Consider the following 20,723-nt stretch of genomic DNA (forward strand, 5'->3'; position numbering starts at 1 on the left):
CGGACCCTTCAGCTGTCACCGCTGCTGGCTCACCTACAGCACTGCCAGGAACACAGGCCCAGCACAACCCGACTGCAAGAACACTCCTAGACCGAAGACACTACAATGCATCCTCCTCAACGTCGGATCACTCTACAAACACAACATCGGATTCCGCCAGATCGTGACCGAACCCACGCACTCAGCAGGACACACCCTCGAACCCCTCTGCATAACAGGGAACTCCATCACTTTCAGCCACACCACCAAACTCCCATGGACAGACCACCAATGCTTCCACTTCAGCTTCAGAACACCCACCATCCACAGACACCTGCTCCCATGAAGAAACTGGACTAAAATCACCGACGACCAGCTCACCTGCTCACTCACCAACTCCACCCCAACCATTGCGGAAGACTACCACACCAAAACCGCAGCCCGAACTCTGCACAGATGGATCCAAGACAGCGCCAACAACATAGCCCACCTCAAGAAAAAAAAAAAACTCTCACACCAAGAAAGCCAGATGGTTTACCACCGAACTTCGAAAGTCCAGATACATGTGCCGCCGCCTCGAAAAAGCCTGGAGGATCTCTAGATCCACAGAGGCCCACAACAACTTCAGAGCCACCACCAACGCCCACCACCAACTCATCAGAAAAATTAGAAAAAAAGCAATTGAAGACAGAATCTCCACACACGCGCACAACAGCAAAGAACTCTTCAGCATCATCAAGGAGTTCGCCCACCCCACCAGCGAGTCCACCGACATCCCCCTTCAAAAGACCCCTGCAACAAACTCAGCACCTTCTTCCACCTCAAAATCAAGAACATTTACATTCCACGAAGACAACCAACACACTGAACCCCCACCAGCCACCCCCCCAGTCCCCTGAAGCCAACAATTGACAACTGGACAGCCCTCACCACCGAAGACACACTGAAGAGAATGAAGTCAATCCACTCCTGGGCCCCCAAGGACCACTGCCCCCACCACATCTTCAACAGAGCCACCAACACCATCGCACCCATGCTCCGCCACACCATCGCACCCATGCTCCCTAGCGAACGCCTCATTCTTCGACAACTCTAAACACGCCGAGATCAGCCCCCTCCTGAAGAAGCCCTTGGTGGACCCCACCAACCTCAAGAACTACAGACCCATCTCCCTGCTCCCATTCCCGGCACAAGTCATTGAGAAAGCCATCAACAGCCAACTCGCCACCTTCATCGAACAGCATAACATCCTCGACTCCTCCCAATCCGGCTTCAGAAAAAAACCATAGCACGGAAACCGCCCTCCTTGCCGCAATTGCCGACATTCGCTCCCTACTGGACAAAGGAGAAACAGTAGCCCTCATCCTCCTTAACTTCTCAGCGGCGTTCGACACAGTCTCTCATCGGCCCCTAATACGCAGGCTCCGTGACGCAGGGATCCAGGACAAGGCCCTCAACTGGATCAACTTCTTCCTCTCCGGCAGAACGCAGCAGGTCAGACTCCCCTTTCCTTTCGGACCCTACACCGGCCACCTGCGGAGTCCCCCAGGGGTCATACCTCAGCCCCACGCTTTCAACGTCTACATGGCTCCGCTCGCCCCCATCGTCAGAACCTACAGACTCAACATTGTCATACGCAGACGCCACCCAACTCATCCTCTCCCTAGCCAACAAACCCAACACCGCCTGACACAACTTTCAAGAAGGCATGGAAGCAGTCACCAAATGGATGAAAAGCAGCTGCCTACAACTCAACACCGACAAAACAGAAGTACTCATCATGGGCCGGATGCTTGGAACGACACCTGTTGGCCACCCGCCCTCGGACCCACCCCCCGGACTACCCACGCATCCTTGGAATCATTCTGGACTCGAAGCTCAAAATGGATGCCAGATCAACTCCGTTGCATCCTCCTGTTTCCACACCCTCCGCCTTCTATGTAAGACCTTCAAATGGATCCCCCTCAAACACAGTGCTGTGTTTGATTAATGGTTTTGTTGGTAGTTTTATGTGGAGAAGTGAAGCAATTTCCATTACAATGTTTTCGTGGGTTGCACATTCAACAATTGCTGTGTAGATTAGTGCTTCTTCTGTCAGAGGCGGTATTAGTGTCTGTAGTTTGTCCATGGATGGCTTACCCTGGGGAGCAGCAAGCCCTGTCCCAAATCAGTATGTGTGGTGTGGTGTGCAGAATGAGACATTTAGCTCAGCCCTGCTCTGCTCTGAAGGAGGGTGTGGATCTTGCAACCAACAAGCCAAACCCATATGGGAGTGATGTGGGCTATGGGCCATCTGTGTGGGAGGCATCAGATTGGAGATTTTGATCATTAGCCCATCCATCTAACTGTTTCAGCTGTGGTGATCTCATCTGCTATTTTTGGGATACATATACCCCTGTATTAAATAAAATGAACATAGCTTTGGTTTGATCTGCTGCGTTTTAGGATAATCATGCTACCTCATTTCCAGTTTCTTACATCATTCACATAATGATTTAAGAATATGAACCTATCTTTGTGACAGATTATCAAGATATAAACTCACCTAAGAATGGCAAAAACGACTTTCAAATTTCCCCATGAGTAGTCGCAGATAGCAGAAGTAAAGTGATCTTCAGCAGTCCTTGACACCCCCAAACAAAACTCTCCCCCAGTCTGAAATCAAGGAACTATTTAACCATATTTAACGGATCAAGTTAATACTTAACCACATTTTAAGGGCTAAAAATCATAACCATGTTCATTGAATCCTTTTTGTGTTGTTGCATCTTGTCAAATGTGTGGAAAGGGCTTGGAACACATATGGAAGAGTCTTTTATAAATACTGAAATATAGTATGGAACTCACCTGTGCCATTTGTTTGCCAATTTGAAGTCTTTGGTTTGCTAGAGTCAATTCAGTTGCTAATTTCTGATTGGATTTCTGAAACTCTTTGGCAGAGCATGATGCTGCCCTTTTTCCATTCTGTAGAACAGTTACCAGTTGTTGTAATGACCCAATTCGCTCATGGAGTGAAGTGAAAGTGGATCCTTGCTTTTGGACAAGACTTTTTCTCTTCTCTTTAACTAAAAAAAATGGAAGATAGAATATATTTTATTTTGACAGCTTAGGAAATCAAAGTACTCAATTTAACAACACCTCAGGTAAAATAAGGGTGTTGTGTGGGTGTGTGTACGAACTAAATCAACAAAAAAGTTTCTGGTGTGATGCATTATATTGAACTAAACAGCTGTAACAAAACCTGATTTCACCAGAATAAATATTCTTGAAGTTCCCATTTCAGTGTGGACAATCACTTTTGTATACCTTATCCATTGCCTAGGCCCTCTTTTTGCAAAAGGCTTTCTGGCTACTGCATGAACTGCCCTTAGGTAGTCAAACCGGCTGACAATAAGTGGTGTCATTTGTAAGCATAGTGTCTGGAAAGTGTCCGCTGGATCAGAAACTCTCTAACTTTAGTTACAGACCTCTTCTCTAATTATTTCTGGCCACAATCAGCCAGAGCATTGGTATAATCAGTTCCATAGCAGAGGACGTACATTGATTCATTACATACCTAAGCTACATTGTTAGTTCCTAGAGCCCGGCAGCACATCTGTAAGAGAATCCAAAAATAAAACATTGTGGGAATATTCGTACCTCTGCGGATAAAAGAAGAATTCAGCCTTCGTATTGGATGCAGCTTCGCTTTTTGGAAGAGATGTTCTGTGAACTTCTCCTGCTTGGAGTTCTACGTGAAGAAAACATTGTCATTATTAGTCAGTGCTGAAGGAATGGCAGTCTGAGAAAACAACTCTTCAATGATCACATCTCCTTTGCTTCCTCCTCAGAGCCAGTATTCTGAGTGAGCTCCTACCTGGGAAAGAGGCTGTCCACTTGTTGTCCATGGCAAGTAGATTTGCCATTGGCCGCACACGGAGAACCTGTTTAATCTCAGCCTTTACCACATATGTTCAGTAAATCACAACCACACTTTATGAAGAAGACTTTATGAAATTGTTCCCTTCCTGATCACATATTAAGCATTTTCCAGACTTCACTGTTGAACATTGCTCAATGCCAGAGACTAGTTTCAATAGGGCCTCAGCACCATCATCCCACTCCATACACTGTGCATTCGCCCATGCTCACCATGTCTCTGCTTCCCATACAGAGTCCTACTTGCCCACAATCTATGACCAAAAAGAAGTACGATTTTTAGGATACAACATTTTTAATTAATAGAATGGTGATGCTATTGGAAATGTCATAGAATAATTGACCCTGATGTCATCAAGTAGAAATTAATCACATGTCACCAAGAATGGAGTCACACCTCATGAAGTCCCAGTGATGCTACGAGTGCAGGGGCTGTTAGCGGATGAATCCCTGGCAAATTGTATTCAGGTGTATTCTATAGAGACAATGTATAGAGCAGTAGATGGGTAACTGCGTGGCTGAGCAGGGCACACACTGAGGTGACATACTGTAGCTTACTGATATCTGCCTCTCGAGTTACCCTTGTGGTGTTCTTGCCTCGTGTCTTTCTATCAATGGCACACTGCCCACCCCCAGTGCTCTTGTTTCTTTGTCTGGCATGCTCGCCTTGTGTGTTTTATTTGTTCATCTACTTCTACCCCTTCTGCATGTCCCATTTTCTAGCACTTTTCCCCGGTTCACACCCTGTGCAGACTTGAGACTGGATCACCATGCTGCTCCAGTTCAAGGCACTTCTTTTACCGGGAGAGGCTGTGCTTGCTGCTGGACCCATGAAACAGGAGCACAAGAGGATTAGTGCCCCAGACTAGCACCCCCCCCTTCTGTGAATCCTTGGCACCAATCACCATAGGTACTCATCTTCTGACGGGTATTACTTTCTGCAGTAGTACGCACCCAACTGTTTAGTCACTTCTTTTAGCTATTTTAAATGCAATGATACCTTCCCTCACAGATCTTGCAAGAGTATACCAGTGGACCTTGACCCAGTCACAACAGCCAAAGGACAGCACATCGAGGCACATCAACAGCTCCACAGAAGCACCCCAAGTCCCACAGTGGCAGTAACTCTCTGCAAAAGTCTATCTTCCACAGGGCACCTGTCCTGCATTGACCACCTATAAGGCGCACTTCCATATACAGACTACCACAAATGGTCTATGTTGATTTATTTAAGCATTTGCAGCACCAACTAAGATCTCCCAGTAAAATGAAATTATATTTAGTGATAAAAACTGGTTTATTATTTCTCATTACAATTCAAGTGTAAATATATCTATCCAGGAACTGAATAGCCAGGATAGGTATTTGTCAAACAGTAGCATTAGTTTCTATAATCCAACAGTACTGTGTAATGCTTTATTGTGCTATATTGTCCGAACACCAGAGTAGGTCCCAGACCCAGTTCTCCCTTGTGCCGCCAGCCCCCGCCACTGCTTCACTAACTCTGCTGCACTGCTCTTGTTGCGCTGGTCTGAGCTTTTCTCCTTGCCTCAGCTTAACTCCTTTGTCCATTCCTGTGCTGTTCTTTTTCTCCTTGCCTAATTCCTTGCCAAATATTGCGCTGTTCTCTCTCTCTGTTCATTTGGGTACATATTGCACAGCGGATGCACCACCGCGTGCAAAAGGCAAGCCCTTCTGCGCCGGTCTGCTCCTGAACTGCACCGTGTGCCAGAACCAATGTCTCCCGGCCATCTGCAGGTATGATGTCGCCATCCCCCACACACTCATCAATGGACGACACAGAAAACACTGCTTCAATGCTGCCCGAACTCTATGGTAGGACCACTCTCCTGCACCAGATGCACCTTCTCCTGCACCAACACGGACACCGGCATACCACAAAGTACCAAGCCAACCTCTTTCCACACCACACCACACCAGAAGCAACCCACAAACTCCACTGCGAACTCCTCAACACAAGCACGCCATCGAACTATGGGACCTCATCGCCACCCTCGCCCCCAACATGCTCTTCCTCATCAAGACCTGGTCCAACCTGCATCCGCCCCGGACATCGCCACAACGATACCAAACTAACATAAAATCACCCAATAGGACCACACCAACAAGCCGAGAGGAGGAACAGCCATCACCCACAAAGAAACCATACAGTGCACCACTATTGACACTTCCACCACCCCAATGGTACACCTCAACTTCAGGCTCCACACTGATGACAAGACCACCATCAGAGGTACCCTTGCATACCGACCACCAGGCCCACGCTCCATCTTCTGCAACATCATGGCACCCTTAGCCCTGGACTCCAAGGACTACATCTTCCTCTGTGACCTCAACTTCCACATGGACGACCCCAACAACAACACATACCTCCTTGACAGTATGAGAAGCCTTCGACAGACCCAGATCATCTGAGACCCCACGAATACAGCAGGACACGGTCTGGACCCCATCTTCACCTCCAGCAACCACATCAAATACAGCCATGTCACAGAACTCATATGGACCAATGACTTCATCTTCCACTTCAGCATCTCCAGCCCCCACACTGCCATTCCCAAGAGGGCCAGCACCACCCACCGGCAACTTGAGCAACGTTTCAGAGACCAGCTGGACAGACACCCTCAACTCCTCCAACCCAGCTGCCACCACCTACCTGGAATATGGAAATGAAGAACTTCAACACCTGGATCACCAACTGTCCCAACAGCATCACCCCAATCAAGAGCAACAAGCAAAGTTCCTTCAAAATGGCCAGCTGGTACGCCCAAGGACTAAGAACAGCAAAACATGACAGCAAACAGTTGGAGAGGAGATGCCGTGCCAGCAAAGACACCTCTGACAGGGCAGCCTTCAAAACCTCTCTCAAACTTTACCACCGGCTGCTGAGGGCAACAAGGAAGACAGCCCTAGCAGCACACATCAAAACCTGCGCAAACAGTAAGTAACTTTTCAACATTATCAAGGAATTCTTCAAACCCATTGCCAGCAATTATATCACACCCTCACAAGAGCTGTGCGACAACCTTGCCAACTTCTTCCATGATAAGATCCTAACCATCTATTGAAACTTCGAACCCCAACTTACACCTACAGACATCGTCAATAAATCTGTCTCCACCGCAACTGACTACCTGAAACCACCTCTCCACCCAGAGCAGGGGACCACCTTCATCATGAAATCCATCCACTCAGGAGCTCCCACAGACCCATGCACATGCTCATCTTCAAACTCAGAAACCAAAGGATCAGCCAAGAACTCAACACCCTGGTCAACACCTCAATCACCACAGCTATATTTCCCCATGCCTGGAAATATGCCAAAGTAAGAATACTACTCACAAAACCCTCCGCCGACCCCACTGAACTCAAAAACTACTGGCCTATCTCTCTGCTCCCACTGCCAGCCAAGGTACTGGAAAAGAAGAACAACATGCAATTCATGACACACCTGGAGCAGAACCAGCTACTCGACCCCTCCCAATCTGGCTTCCGCAGCACAAAGACTGCCCTGATTTAAGCCTTCTCGCCCAAGGGGAAACAGCAACTGTGATCGTCCTTGACTTCTCAGCAGCCTTCGACACCATATCCCAACACACGCTGATCGAAAGACTCCACCACATCGGCATCCAGGCGGACGCACTCAGATGGACCCTCTCCTTCTTCACCGGAAGAACACAAAAGATCTGTCTACCAACTTTCAACGCCTGAAGCTGAACACAGACAAAACAGAAGTTCTAATCTTCAGCAACAACAGCAACTCGTGGAACAGCTCCTGGGGGCCATCAAACCTAGGACCCACACCCGCCGACCACGCCTGGAACCTCAGACTCATCATTTATAGCAAGCTCACCATGAGATCACAGATCAACACTGTCTGCCATGCCTGCTTCCCCACTCTGCGCATGCTATGTAAGATCTTCAAGTGGCTACCCCTACATGAGAGACGCATTGTGACACACGTCCTAATCACTAGCTGACTTGACTCTGGCAACGCTCTCTACGTAGGAATCACCACACAAATCCTACAGAGTCTTCAACCCAAACAGAATGCCGCAGCCAGACTAATCCGCGACCTTGCCGACTAATCTATATCACACCTCACCTCGGACAACTCCATTGGCTCCTCCTACAGAAGAGATGTAAATTCAATCTACCCACAACACACAATGCTCTACACAACCAAGGACCCGCTTACTTCAACCACCACCTGAACTTCCACCAACCATCAAGAAGACTACACTCCGCCTCCTTATCACTTGCCCACACTCCTCGCATCTACCGAAGCAGAAGCACCTTCTCCTACATTGCAGCAAACACCTGGAACAACCTCCCCAAACAGCTTCGGACCATCAACTCAATTTAGGAATTCTGAAGGGGCCTCAAGACCTGGCTGTTCGATTGAGCCTTTCCGGGAACCTGTAAGGGCCTGGATACCCTATCCAGTGATTAGCAGTGCTTTATAAATCCTGACTGATTGATTGATAGCAGCATGCGATGACAAAATGATATACAATATTTGCACTCCATTTGAAAAACAATGTAGTCCTGCAAATGTCCACCAATGAATCCCACAATGCAGCAGTGCATTTTAGCTTAGGGGTACAAGGAACAGGAGTGAACACATGTCTGCTCATGGATCACAACAGTGCACCTTTAAGCGACTCACAGATTACTTGTGAAATAGCCAGATTGGGCGGGGGAGCACAGAAATAAAACTAAAAGCAAGTACGGGTCAAGCATGACAGCACAAGGCAACGAGGATAAATCAGAAAAAAAGCAAGGTGAAAAGCACAAGATTTTGGGAAAACACAAGGATGGTGCAGAAAAGTGGGGCAATTGGAAGCAATGCAGGGGCAGAAAGTAAGCCAGAGAGCAAGAGATGTATATATTACCTCTGCCCAGCAGTCAGCAGTGTGCCTGCTCTTCGGTCCCCACTTTTTTCTGACCTCTTGACTTCAGCATCTGCACCTTCTGACTTCTCTGGTGTTTCTGGGTACCAGGAGGAGATAGTTCACACCTGAGCCACACCACACCAAGCTTTGTGCTGGGGCTAGGAAAGCCAGCAGCTCTTCCACATGATTCCGACTTCTCATTAGCTGGGTATGTGTAAATCTGAAGCTGATTGGAATGGCGTAGGTCAAGAGTTATGGCACCCTAGTAGGTCATGCATGGCATTTGAATTCATGTTTTCAGTGTGTGCAGGCAGACATTGTGATGTCCAAATCAAAAGCAAAATGATAGTCCTGTCCCAAAAGTGGTAGCCTGCCACATAAGGCAGTAGGGCTGTCAAGTATGGAGAGTGATATCTACAAATCATGGGGTGAAACTGGGATAGTTAATTCAATGTGTCCATCCTCATCCCAACCAACTCCTAGGAGACTTCAGTTCTCCAGTTATCAGCCCATTAGTAGAAAATAGTTCAGCTACCACAAACTCACCTAAATAACTTATAGAAATTAAATAGCATCATTGACAGCATGCACTCCATTCCTCTCATTCAGTTTTTCAGTTGCAGGTCCGGACTGAAAAATATATTTAGAGAGAGAATATTTTTTAAGTGCTTTGTACAGCACCTTTGGGTCTCCTGGTGGCCATTTCACACCACAAAGTCTATGGGACTGGCCACCGCTTTGGAAGCTTTCTGTCGGTTAGTGATGAACGCTGGAAGGAGGCTGATGTCCTAAAATAGGATGGGATGGAGACACTGCATTCTTAAACGTGGGACAAATAGGCCTGACCCTCCTTAACGGGGAGTAGTTGTAGAATGCTGGCAAGAAAGTGTCCTTAAATAGGAACGTGTAAGCGTCCAGATCCGGTCAGGTTTTCAGTCAATCCAGTATTGGGGTGTGAGGGCACTGACCGTCTTTCCTCTGCATTTGTTGCTACTACATTTAGGCTGGCAGATCAACCTAGCAAGGTCTGAGAATGTACATTAAAGAAGGAACACTTCTGTAAGTATCTCAGCTTATATAGCCTTAAAAAGCAGAATTAGGACCCAGGCCATCAATTATTTAAATCAATATGAACCCCAAATAAGCCCTCCCAAAAAACGACAGAGATTTCAAACAGTTAACAATTGTTTTTTTTTAGAAACCCTTCAATCAGTAAAGCATATTGCAGACCACTCCCTTTAAATTCACAAAAGATCAAGATCATTGTACCACCATAGCACAGAAAAACAAGCCCAAACCACGAGGCACTAGCACTGCATATCGTTCAAAATATGGAGATAAAATGTAACTTTAGTATAAACGACATTCTTGAGTATGGAGTGGACACTAAGTGAAGTGAAGCAACATCACGCACTAGAATGAAAAAGCCCCTTTCCCTCGTTGTGAAAAGCAGGCTCTGCATGACGCACATAACGTATAACAACAGACACTGCATATGCATATGCACAGTGGCATACAGAAGAGAAGATCCTTATTACACACACCACCAAATCATTTACCTGCACAAAGGCACACCAAGCACAAAAGCTAACTCTACATGCGCATAGGAAGAGCCCTTTTCCATGTTCAAGGTCACACTGTACCAAACAAAGCGCTTTCTTTTCCATAATCGAGGCAGCAGTGTCAGATAAAGCACAATTTGAATGTTGTGGTAACTGAACCAGCCACTGATTGTGGTGGGTATATATCTGCTTTTGAGGGTGTGTTTTGAGAGACTTCAATGTCGCCTCCTACTTTATGTGGTCAGTCAAATCAGACAATTTTTCATCCTTGAGACATTTTTGAGATGTAGATATATTTGGAAAGTGGGTTAAACAGAGTCAGTTGAGACTGTAAATAATAGTATTATGAGCTTTGGCGGACACAGGATAGATAAAATGTGATACTTGGATTAGCAGATGTGTAGGTGGGAGCGCATTTGAAACTAATGAGGTTATTTGCATTGGAGCATTCACAGTGAGAAGAGCGACGTCAGGGGCTGCCAGAGAGTAAGAAAAGGGCAGAGCTTCATTTGAGGAAATTAAGTGTCAGAGCCCAAATATCCCCTTCGTCGACAACCGTACCTACTTCAACCTCCAACGCCACTCCTATGATTCTGATAATTTTCCTGACATAGTTCCTATGTCAAACCTATAGCGATGTAAAAAATCGTTGACCTAAAAGTAGGTTTGTAAATACCAGTAATTACACTGCACTTTGCCATTTGTTTCAAATTAGCAGCCTTACCCATTTATGCAGAGATGGTCTGGTGTGAGAACCTCCTTTGCAGGAGTGATTTTTCCATTCCATTATGGCATCTCTAATCCACCATTTATAAGTTTTCAAAAAACAACCGTAAGTATAAAAATTCAGTGGAACAAAATGTTACTCACTATTTACCCACATACCATAGGTCCAATTAGGAGCTCATATTCCCTCTATTGAGTTCCTAAGTCTAAATCTGTCCACAACAGGTTTATTAGCCAAATCAGTGAATAATTTAGCAGGAGGTTACAAGAATGACACGCCCAAGATGAGATTAGGTTGTTGGAGGCAGGGAATTTGCTCTCACTGCTTGGGGTGAGCAGAGGACTGGGAGAGGCCTCGTAGAACACTGGTGCCACTCAAATAAAAATGTGGCCGGACAGTAAAGTCCTCTTCATGGTAATAGATGGGCACCCCTGCCCTGAGTGCCCCAACTGTACTGATGTGTTGATCTTTAATGCTGATTTTTCTTGTCCTAGGTCAACACGGATAATGCATGACATAGACCTGTCTCACAGATAGTGGTCTTGTTGGACCGGGAGGAGTGCCTAAAGCTCTCGTCTCATAGTGATGGAAGGCTACTGCCTTTACCAGGTGTTAAAGAGCATGAGAACGGAAGTGGCAGCATACCTTGTAGTGATCAGTAAAAGTGAACAGGTCCTTTCAAACTTGTGTCACTGGAGTCTACATGCCTACATGGCCTACATGCTCACTCAAATTTAAAGTTCTGCTACTGTGTGCTTAACTCACCCTCAGCCTACATCACTTTGTTGTGAAGTGCTGTACAGTGCAAGTGTAGTGTATGGGGACTGGGTGTGTTTGTGCCTGGGAAGCGTACCATTGAGGGATAATGCAGTACTGAGAAGTGCATACATTGAGAGCATTAGCTGGGTGTATGTGTCCCTATGAGTGGTACAATACATGGAGGATGTGGTGCTGTACAGTATGTGCATTGTAAATACATGCACGGGATATATGTATGCTGATGAATAGTACAGTACATAAAGGATACATCACTATGCAGTGTGTGTAGGTTTTATACATTCACTGGGTGTATGTGTGCCTGTGGATGGTACAATACATGGAGAGCCCTGGGTTTCATCTTGGGAGACCTAGGCCTGCATTGTGAAACATCGAGAGGAGGTAGAGAAATCCCCTAGACAGATTTATGTATTGCTGCATTACAGTAAGCTGGGTGGGACACACAAAGGATGCTCTTTGATTCGGTAAGAGGTCACAAGGAAGCAGCATGGGCACATCTCAGGAAGGAGATGAGGTGATAAGAGAATCTTAAAGAGTAGGGCTGGGGCCCTGGGCTAACCTTTTGATACAAATCACTGTGGCTGGCATCCAGGTGTGAACGCTAGTCACTCCCATGCCCTTTGTTGTGGGGCTATCAGCTTTGGTGTCACTCCTGCTGTGATAGACTGCTTTTCACAGGAAGAGAGAGCAGAGGAGCAGATACTTCAAAAGAAGCAAACCGCCCATCATAAAATTTCAAACACTGAGCCCCTTAATCACAATGGGTCCCTGAAAAATTGGCCGCCCAAAATTGGCATCTGCCAAGTAGCAAGACGGGCTGTGTGAGAAGAGGAAACACTGCAAGACTTCTGCCAATGACCAGACCTGGGGGCCAAGTCCCCAGGCCTGTTAATCTCCCTGCTGAGTGAGGGGACATCTTACAGGGATACAAAACCACCTGCCCTGGAGCACCAGCATCTGCCTGCTTGCCAAGACCAGTGTGCCCTGTGAGGAAAATCAAAGCATTGGAGACACTGATATGGGTCATTGCCCATGTACAGGACAAATGCCAGAGGAGGGCCACCATGAATTGAGCCATGTGTTGCATTGCGTCGACAGGGCTGGCGCCTGTGCATAGTGCCAAACTGGCGACCCCATATGCCAGGAGAGACCGCTGTAAAAAGACTGCCATACGGAAAGGGCTGCAGCTTTGTGCAGTAGCCGGCTGCGACCCCGGATGTCAGTAGGTGCAGCCACCAAGTGCTTCACTGTGCCGATCAAGCTGGAGCCCATATACTGTGAGGGTAGGACGACCCCGTATGCCAGAGGGGTTCACTGGGAGCATCAAGAACTGCGACCTGATATGCAACTCCCTGCTGGAGAAGTGAGGATACTGTGGCACCACCTACGTATCATCACCATGGCGAGGGACCCGCACCTGGATCATTGCAACAACCCCTACAGGGAGATAGAACAGATATTTACCCCACATGAGGAGCTGCAAAGAACCTCTGGTCACCTTAGGAGAGCAACCACGTGTGAGGAACTCTGCACCCGATGAGTGAAGCCTATCAAGGCTTAGTATCGTGAACTCAACTGCAAGCACACACAATCAGGGGCACTCAGGAGCTCCAGACGCTTCACACCTGCCAGGGTGGGTAAGACTGATTTCGGGGGAGCTTGTTTGCTAGTTAGTGCTGCAGCACTGAAACACGGTTGACTTTAAATTAGAGTCGAAGTAGGCTCTTGAGACTCTGACAACTAGTGGAGAATGCCCTGGATGTTGCCAATAGTGAATAGGGAGTAATCACTATTGCTAGAGCGAGGAGGAAGTGGGACAAGGAATAGCCCAAAAAAACACTTGAATCTCGACTTCAGGAGAGACTATGTAAAATGCTTGTTTTTGTCATTTTTCATTTGTGTTGCGAACGGCAGAAATTAAATACTTCTCTTTTTTCATAAAAGTAAGTATTTGGCTGGACAATGATAATTGCTGCTGCGTGCATTTTGAGTTACGAGACAGCGTTCACTTCCTGTATTCCCCCTTCCCTCCCACCTCCCTGAGGAAGCCTTGGACTGCTTGACCACATTACTACTGAGAGTCAAGTGCAGAAGAGGTACTTTGCCAAGTTACTCAGGATACATAGTAGGTCTGGCCCTGAGACATCAGGTTTAAAAAGCCTCAACCCCCACATGTGTGCCCAGTAGACGCTGAGTGCCTCGTGGCCACTGAAAGGGGTTCTGCCAATTTGTGTGATAAAATGTGCAACTGTCTAGCCACTGCAAAGTCAACATAATCATAAATACAAGCACATCAATGAAATCCTAGGTTCCAAAAATGAGTTCTGATGCCAAAACCTTTCACCTGAACTCATTTTTCTTTCCTGTACACTCGCTCATGTATTTTGGTGCAGGGGTAAGATAACGTTGATGTTCTTCAGGTAGCATAAGATAGCAGAACAGACAAGGAGGGACTAAAAGGAGGCTGCCACCTCTGGGGAAGGTGGTGATAGGGTGAAAGAAGGCTGTGATTAAATGTTTTTCTCGGTCAGAGAGTGTTGCAGCAACTCTGAGGGACATCCCAGAGCTTGACATTGAAAAAGTAATTAAAGTGTGATGGAAGAAGTTAACAGCTATGTCTCAAGTAGTTTACAAAACACACTTAGTTTTAGCTGCCTACTCACTGCCACTAAATACTGTTCCTTTACTGGTGAGGAAAGAGAAGGCTATTCCACTTATTCGGCTCTTGTGTAGCTCGGCGACAGGCACATGAAACAGTGAAAGAAAGGAGAGACATGGGGAAAATGCTAATAGAAATGTGATTGAAAATATGCAGTCGATGAGTGATCTGGCGAGCAAGTAAAAGAAAGCGACTGGGTCTAAAGGTAAGTCAGCAACGATTGAGTGAGTCAGTCAGTTACTGAATTAGTAGGTGAAACAGTGTTAGAAAGTCCGTATCTGTGAGAGTGTTGAACCAGTGAGACAGGGCTTTTTGGTTATCACATGTGGTCACAACCAGACCCAACACTGATCCAGCCAGGCCCCACCCAGTTCATGGTCCAAAAGAAGGTGGCTAGGAAGACACTGTATAGTAAAAAATAAAAATAAATTAAAAACCACACACACACAAATTGTCTGCTTCACTCAAAGGCTGGCCACGGAAGAATACTCCACATAATGGGTGACTGTACAGCTTTCTTTTCTTTATAGTTTAGTGCCATTCAAAAATATTTTTGGTAATAGTGCTTCGTTAAGTTAAAGAACCATTCATTAAGCTTTAATGCTACACACCTAATAGCCGCCCCCCCCCCCCGTCACCCCACTCTGCGACTGCGGTTAAAAACGTTAAAGAAGCAAACAAAAGACAAATACGTTACATTTCAATTGTCTGAAGTTGTCTTGATCACATACAGGTCCGTCCAATATTAGAGAAATTGTAAAACTTTAATAAACTGTTTAATATTTCACGTTATTAGCTCAAGCCCTACCCATGCCACAGGAGGAATTTTAATGGGTTCATTTTTGATTGATCGCTGCTGCTGTAAGGCACCTGGCAGTAGAAGCTTCAATATTTTGTTCTTAAAACGTACAACAGGTTTTATTTTACAACTATATAGTGCCTAAACACGTGCTTCAAATAGTGATATTCTCCACAAAATTAATTAAAGAGCAAGAAAAAAAAACGTAGCTTTTTTTTTTTACATAAGTTTACCATGACAGCAAAGGTCAAATAATGCCCAATATACGAGCATTAGTGATGTGTGTAGTACCTGCTTGATATAGAGGAAGTCCATGCCTTGAGAGTAGTCAACTCTATCTTCCAGGAGTTCATCATCAGCCGTTGGATTTTGCTTTAATTCCATTTCTACCAAACTATCAGAGGAAGTTACTTCAGAATCACTAAATAGAAAAACAGAAAGTACCTTAAGTGTTCACGTTTTTGCCTTAAAATAAACTACTGACTTTTTTTTTTAAACCCACGTTATCCACAAAATGCATTTTTATCAATGAAGAATCAAAGAGTCACAAAATGGTAATGCCCCATTAGCACTTGTCCTCACACAAAATGATATATGGAAAAGCGAGGACATAGATAAATAAGACCCCTACAATGTTGAAGTTACATCATGGTAGCCCACCCACTAAAGAACGCCTACCTGATTGTAAACACAGAGGCCACATTCCCCACTTGTTTAAGCAACACTGGCCGAACCGAACTAGCAATGTAACCTCACTAATAGGAAGGGCAGGTCGGTGACTGTAATGAACTTCAATGTAAAGACATTTCAGTATTCGTGCAGCCACCTTCTGTACCAGCGGGGGCACGTGCAAGAGACCAAACTCTGCATAGAAGGTGTGCCCAGAATCTAAATACCTCGACACTAAGGCAGGCCCTACTTATTAGTAGTAATTGCTGGTACGTTGATAACAGTTCAGTCCCATGAGTGATAATAGATAGAAAAAGATGATTGGAGCAATGAGACTGACACAGGCAGACTGCTGTCTATTATGTAAAAGTAAAAAGTAGTTGAAGTGAAAAATACAGTTCATCATGAAAGTGTCCCCTATAGCATCTCTCTGGGGTAGAATTGTTTAAAAGAGGAGTTTGCCTTTCTTTCTGATGGATGTGACAAAACCTTCCACCTCCAGTAATTACCAGACAGCAAAGATTCCAGAGATGGTAGGACTCAGGGAATCTAACTCATGATTTTGCAGGTACAAAACTACCACGGCAATCTGCATTCAGCTTCCACATACCGGCTAGATGACCGCCGACAGCCCAATTCCTTTGCCTGTGGTCCAATTCCATAGTTTGAGAGCCTCACTACAGAGGTGTCTTCACTCAACACTGCAATTGTTTTTCACATAGGGCATCACGACAATGCAGTCTGTAGAAGCTTGAACCTGAGCTAAATTCATACTGGGAAGAAAGGCTGTCCTTAGCACCCGAACATTTATGAGAAAAAAAAAACATTGCCTATTGGCTGAAAGAGCCTTTTATTGAAATTTCTCCCGTATGAGCCCTCACCCCAGGAGTGACGCATCCATCACTACTGCGAGTTGGGAACCTGGTGCATGAAAACGTTCTCCAGCAATATATATGCCCAATTGGTTGCTCAATTGAAGCTGGGGAACCAGAACAGGTCGGGTTAAGAGGGCTCTGCCTGTTTGGTCGATATCATTGTAATACCCTCAATGTGTAGGCTTTCATGTAGCAGCAACAAAATGCGTGAGGCTATCAGTCCCAACAGCTGAAGAATAAACAAGGGCATCAGAAGCAAGTTGCTGACAAATCATTTGGGCAATATTCTGCACTCTAGTGGGGGGAAATGCACAAAAAAAAGTGGTGTCGAAATTCACTCCAATACATTTGATCTTCTGAGCCTGGATTGAAGGACATTTTCTAGCTGATTGTTAAGAGCAAAGCCACATAGGAGATCAACCTCTACTAGTAGATGTTGCTTGTTTGGTGATGAGTGTTTGATCAGCCATTCATCTAGGGATGGGGAGGAATGTATTTATTCTTTGAGGAGTTGAACCCACCAACATCACCACTTTGGAGAAAATACGTCGGTCCTTAAGCAAAAATGGCCAAATCAAAGTACTCTTTTGAATTAAGCCAAGGAACCATCTTCGCTGTTCCTTTTTCAAGAATTTCCAAGACCTTTGTCATCAAGATGTTTACATTTGGGGAAGGGAAGTGGGAAAATAGATGGGAAATATCTGCAGATCGGAAGAGAGTAATCCAAGAAAACATGAAGGAAACATAGGAAGTTGTGGAGAGCTCTTGCCGTCACTTGCAGCAGTGCCAGGATTCTCCATCTCTGTATAGTTTGGGGATAAAAAAAAATGCTGCTGGATCTGCTGGGCCTGGCTTGTACCAGAGAGTGTAGCCTCTAAATAGGCTTGTTACAGTGCTGGGGAACGGCCCTGACTACAAAAAGCTCCTCTCTCCGAAAAGAGGAGCCATCTTTCAACAAGCATTTACAATACAATGGTTTCGGCATTGTTAAAGTTAGAGCTATTGGCATTGCTCATGGCAGTATTTTTATTTATGTTTTTGTTTTTAAAACATATAAATAAATGGCATTGTCATTTACAATGCCAAAAGCTTAATCGCTCGCAAATGCGAGACCTATTGCATTTGCACCCACACACAGAGCCACACACACATACTGAGACACACACAGAGCCACACACACACACAGAGCCACACACACAGACAGAGCCACACACACCGACACACACAGAGCCACACACACAGACAGAGCCACACACACCGACAGACAGAGAGCCAAACACGCACAGACAGATCAACACACACAGAGCCCAACACACACAGAGCCCAACACACACAGAGCCCAACACACACAGAGCCCAACACACACACACACACAGAGCCCAACACACACACACACAGAGCCCAACACACACACACACAGAGCCCAACACACACACAGAGCCCAACACACACACACACACACAGAGCCCAACACACACACACACAGAGCCCAACACACACACACACACAGAGCCCAACACACACACAGAGCCCAACACACACACACACACACACACACACACACAGAGCCCAACACACACACACACACATAGCCCAATACACACACAGAGCCCAACACACACACACACACACACACAGAGCCCAACACACACACACACAAACCGTTTCACACAATGTACCCCAATCTACCCCACCCCACTCATTTTGCTAAGATCTACCCCTATCTTTTCCACTTCAATACACCCCACCCCCTCCAATACACCCCCACCCACTCCAATCTGCCCCACACCCCTTCCCAATCTGCCACAATCTACCCCCGTCCACCCACTCCATTTCAATCCACTCCAATGTACCCCAATATACCATGCTCTGCCCCCAAACTCCCACGCTCCACCCCCAAACTCCCACGGTCCACCCCAATCTAGCCTGCTACACTAAATTCTACCACACCCCACCATAATCTACCACATTTCACCCCACTCTACACCACCTCACTAAAATCCACCCATTCCACCCCAAGCCAAGCCAAGCCACTTCACCCCACCCCAAGCCTTTCCATGCCAAGCCAAGCCATCTCAATTCATCCCACTAAACTACTATAAGTGAAATCCTGCGATACAAGGAAACACGAACGTCTAGGAATGAATTAGTTGATGGTGACAGTGGTGAGGTGCTGAGAACCGCAGTGAAGGAGGAAGCAGTATGTCACCGACATCTCCAAAAATATATTCCCAAGGCCTGCAGGTCACGTGCTTATTAACAGTCCAAATAAACCGTCATCACGTCCTGAGCAAACGCTCCATGTGCACACGTAACGCTTCTGTGAAAGCCAACAAATCTAAACAAAAGAAAAAGCCCAAGCGGGTATCAGCAGCTTCGGTTTGAGGAGAAGGGAGGGTGGGTTCTGAAAACAAACAAAATAACTCTGCCTCGACTGCTAGACAGAGAGAAAACAGCTGCCTCCGCCAGGAATACACACATCGGCTGGCCTGGAGGGTGCCCCTGGGTGGTGGGGGGCTGGAGTGTGTGTGTGTGGGAGGGAGCACTAGTACAGAGAAAGCCCATAAAATGCCGCCCCACCGCACACTGACTGCGCCCTACTGTACAACAATAGCAAAGTTAACACCGCACAGGCCTGGAAAAGTCACCCTGAGTCTTGCACACGACGTCATCCTAACGGCCTGAGGGGGGGACCACTGGCATGAAGGGCTTTTGGCAAAGTAGTAGTAACACCACTACCACACCCCCCCCCCACACACAAATAAAGGGGCATCTCATTCTACGACTGCAGTGTACGATTCCAGGAGAGCGGTAAGTCTTCTAGGGAGTCAGATGAGGTCTTACGACACTCAGCAGATGATACACCGCCTATAAAACAAGCACTGGCAAAGACAAAAGGTCTGGTGCTAAAGCATGCCATCTGCCTTGCACACGTCTGTTTTTCTATGTGTTACCACATTAAAGGCAGATCAACTATGGGCTCTGCCAATGCTGATTTTTATTTTAAGCACCTGTGAATTATTTTTAAGAGCCCGTCGGCTAAATTCGTGTTTGTGAGTATTTCCTGGTTTGTCCAAGCAGCACGGCGAGGACGGTGAGCGCGGCGAGGATGGCAGGTCACGAGCGGCAGGGGCCAGCCTGCGGGCGCACGAAGCGGCCACCATCAACGGCCGGCACGCGGGGGGCAGAGGGGACACGGAGCAGCGCGCGACACCGCCGCCGCCTTGGGGGCCGCCTCTCAGCGCGCTGCCCGGCTTTTTACCCTGCTATGCCGCCATTTTACGCAGGCTTCTGCTCCTTACATTTTTTTTTTATTTGGTATGCTGAATGCCATCATGGACGGGCTGGTAGAACAGGAGGGCCAAGGCATTTAGGCTGCCTACACCAAGTAAAAAACATTTATCATTAATTCTACTCACCACATTTCGTCATGGTGCATCTTAGCGCAGCGTAGTGATTCACTAAAGGGGAACAGTCTGCAACAGTCTGTTTTCAGACGTGAACCTCGGACAACGCCATGATCACCACCATCTTTCTCCGAGCGAAGCAAAAATGCCTTGGAGAAAGCACCGTCATTTTCGGATTCTGGGGCGTGTTCTTCTTTCTCTCCTCTTCCCATTGGCTGGAAAGTAAAATCCCAGCCAATGGGAAGAGGAGAGAAAGAAAAGAGAAAGAAACGAAAAAAACACACCCCGAATCCGCAAAAGACGGGGCTTAAATGGACAGACGCCCCTCTCCTCCAATGGCTGGCCTCCGTTTAGGAAGCCAGCCAATGGAGAAGAGGGGCGGGTTCAAGCCCCACACTGAAAAACATAAGATCTCGCCGGCCGGCGAGACTGCGC

The 20,723-nt window shown here is 46.5% G+C and overlaps 1 protein-coding gene across 1 annotated transcript in view; it reads right to left on the minus strand.

Annotated features, from left to right (window-relative positions):
• CNTLN (centlein) overlaps positions 1-20,723 on the minus strand; it is a 1,434,305-nt gene that overhangs the window by 467,981 nt on the left and 945,601 nt on the right. Inside the window, exons 17-19 of the mRNA XM_078675976.1 lie at positions 15,629-15,758; positions 3,619-3,709; positions 2,827-3,044 (exon numbers count right to left, since the gene is read on the minus strand). Of these exons, the coding sequence (XP_078532102.1) occupies positions 2,827-3,044; positions 3,619-3,709; positions 15,629-15,758 (439 nt within the window). The remainder of the gene's footprint in view (positions 1-2,826; positions 3,045-3,618; positions 3,710-15,628; positions 15,759-20,723) is intronic.

Source organism: Lissotriton helveticus, chromosome 2_1, assembly GCF_964261635.1.
Source record: "Lissotriton helveticus chromosome 2_1, aLisHel1.1, whole genome shotgun sequence".
Taxonomy (NCBI): domain Eukaryota; kingdom Metazoa; phylum Chordata; class Amphibia; order Caudata; family Salamandridae; genus Lissotriton; species Lissotriton helveticus.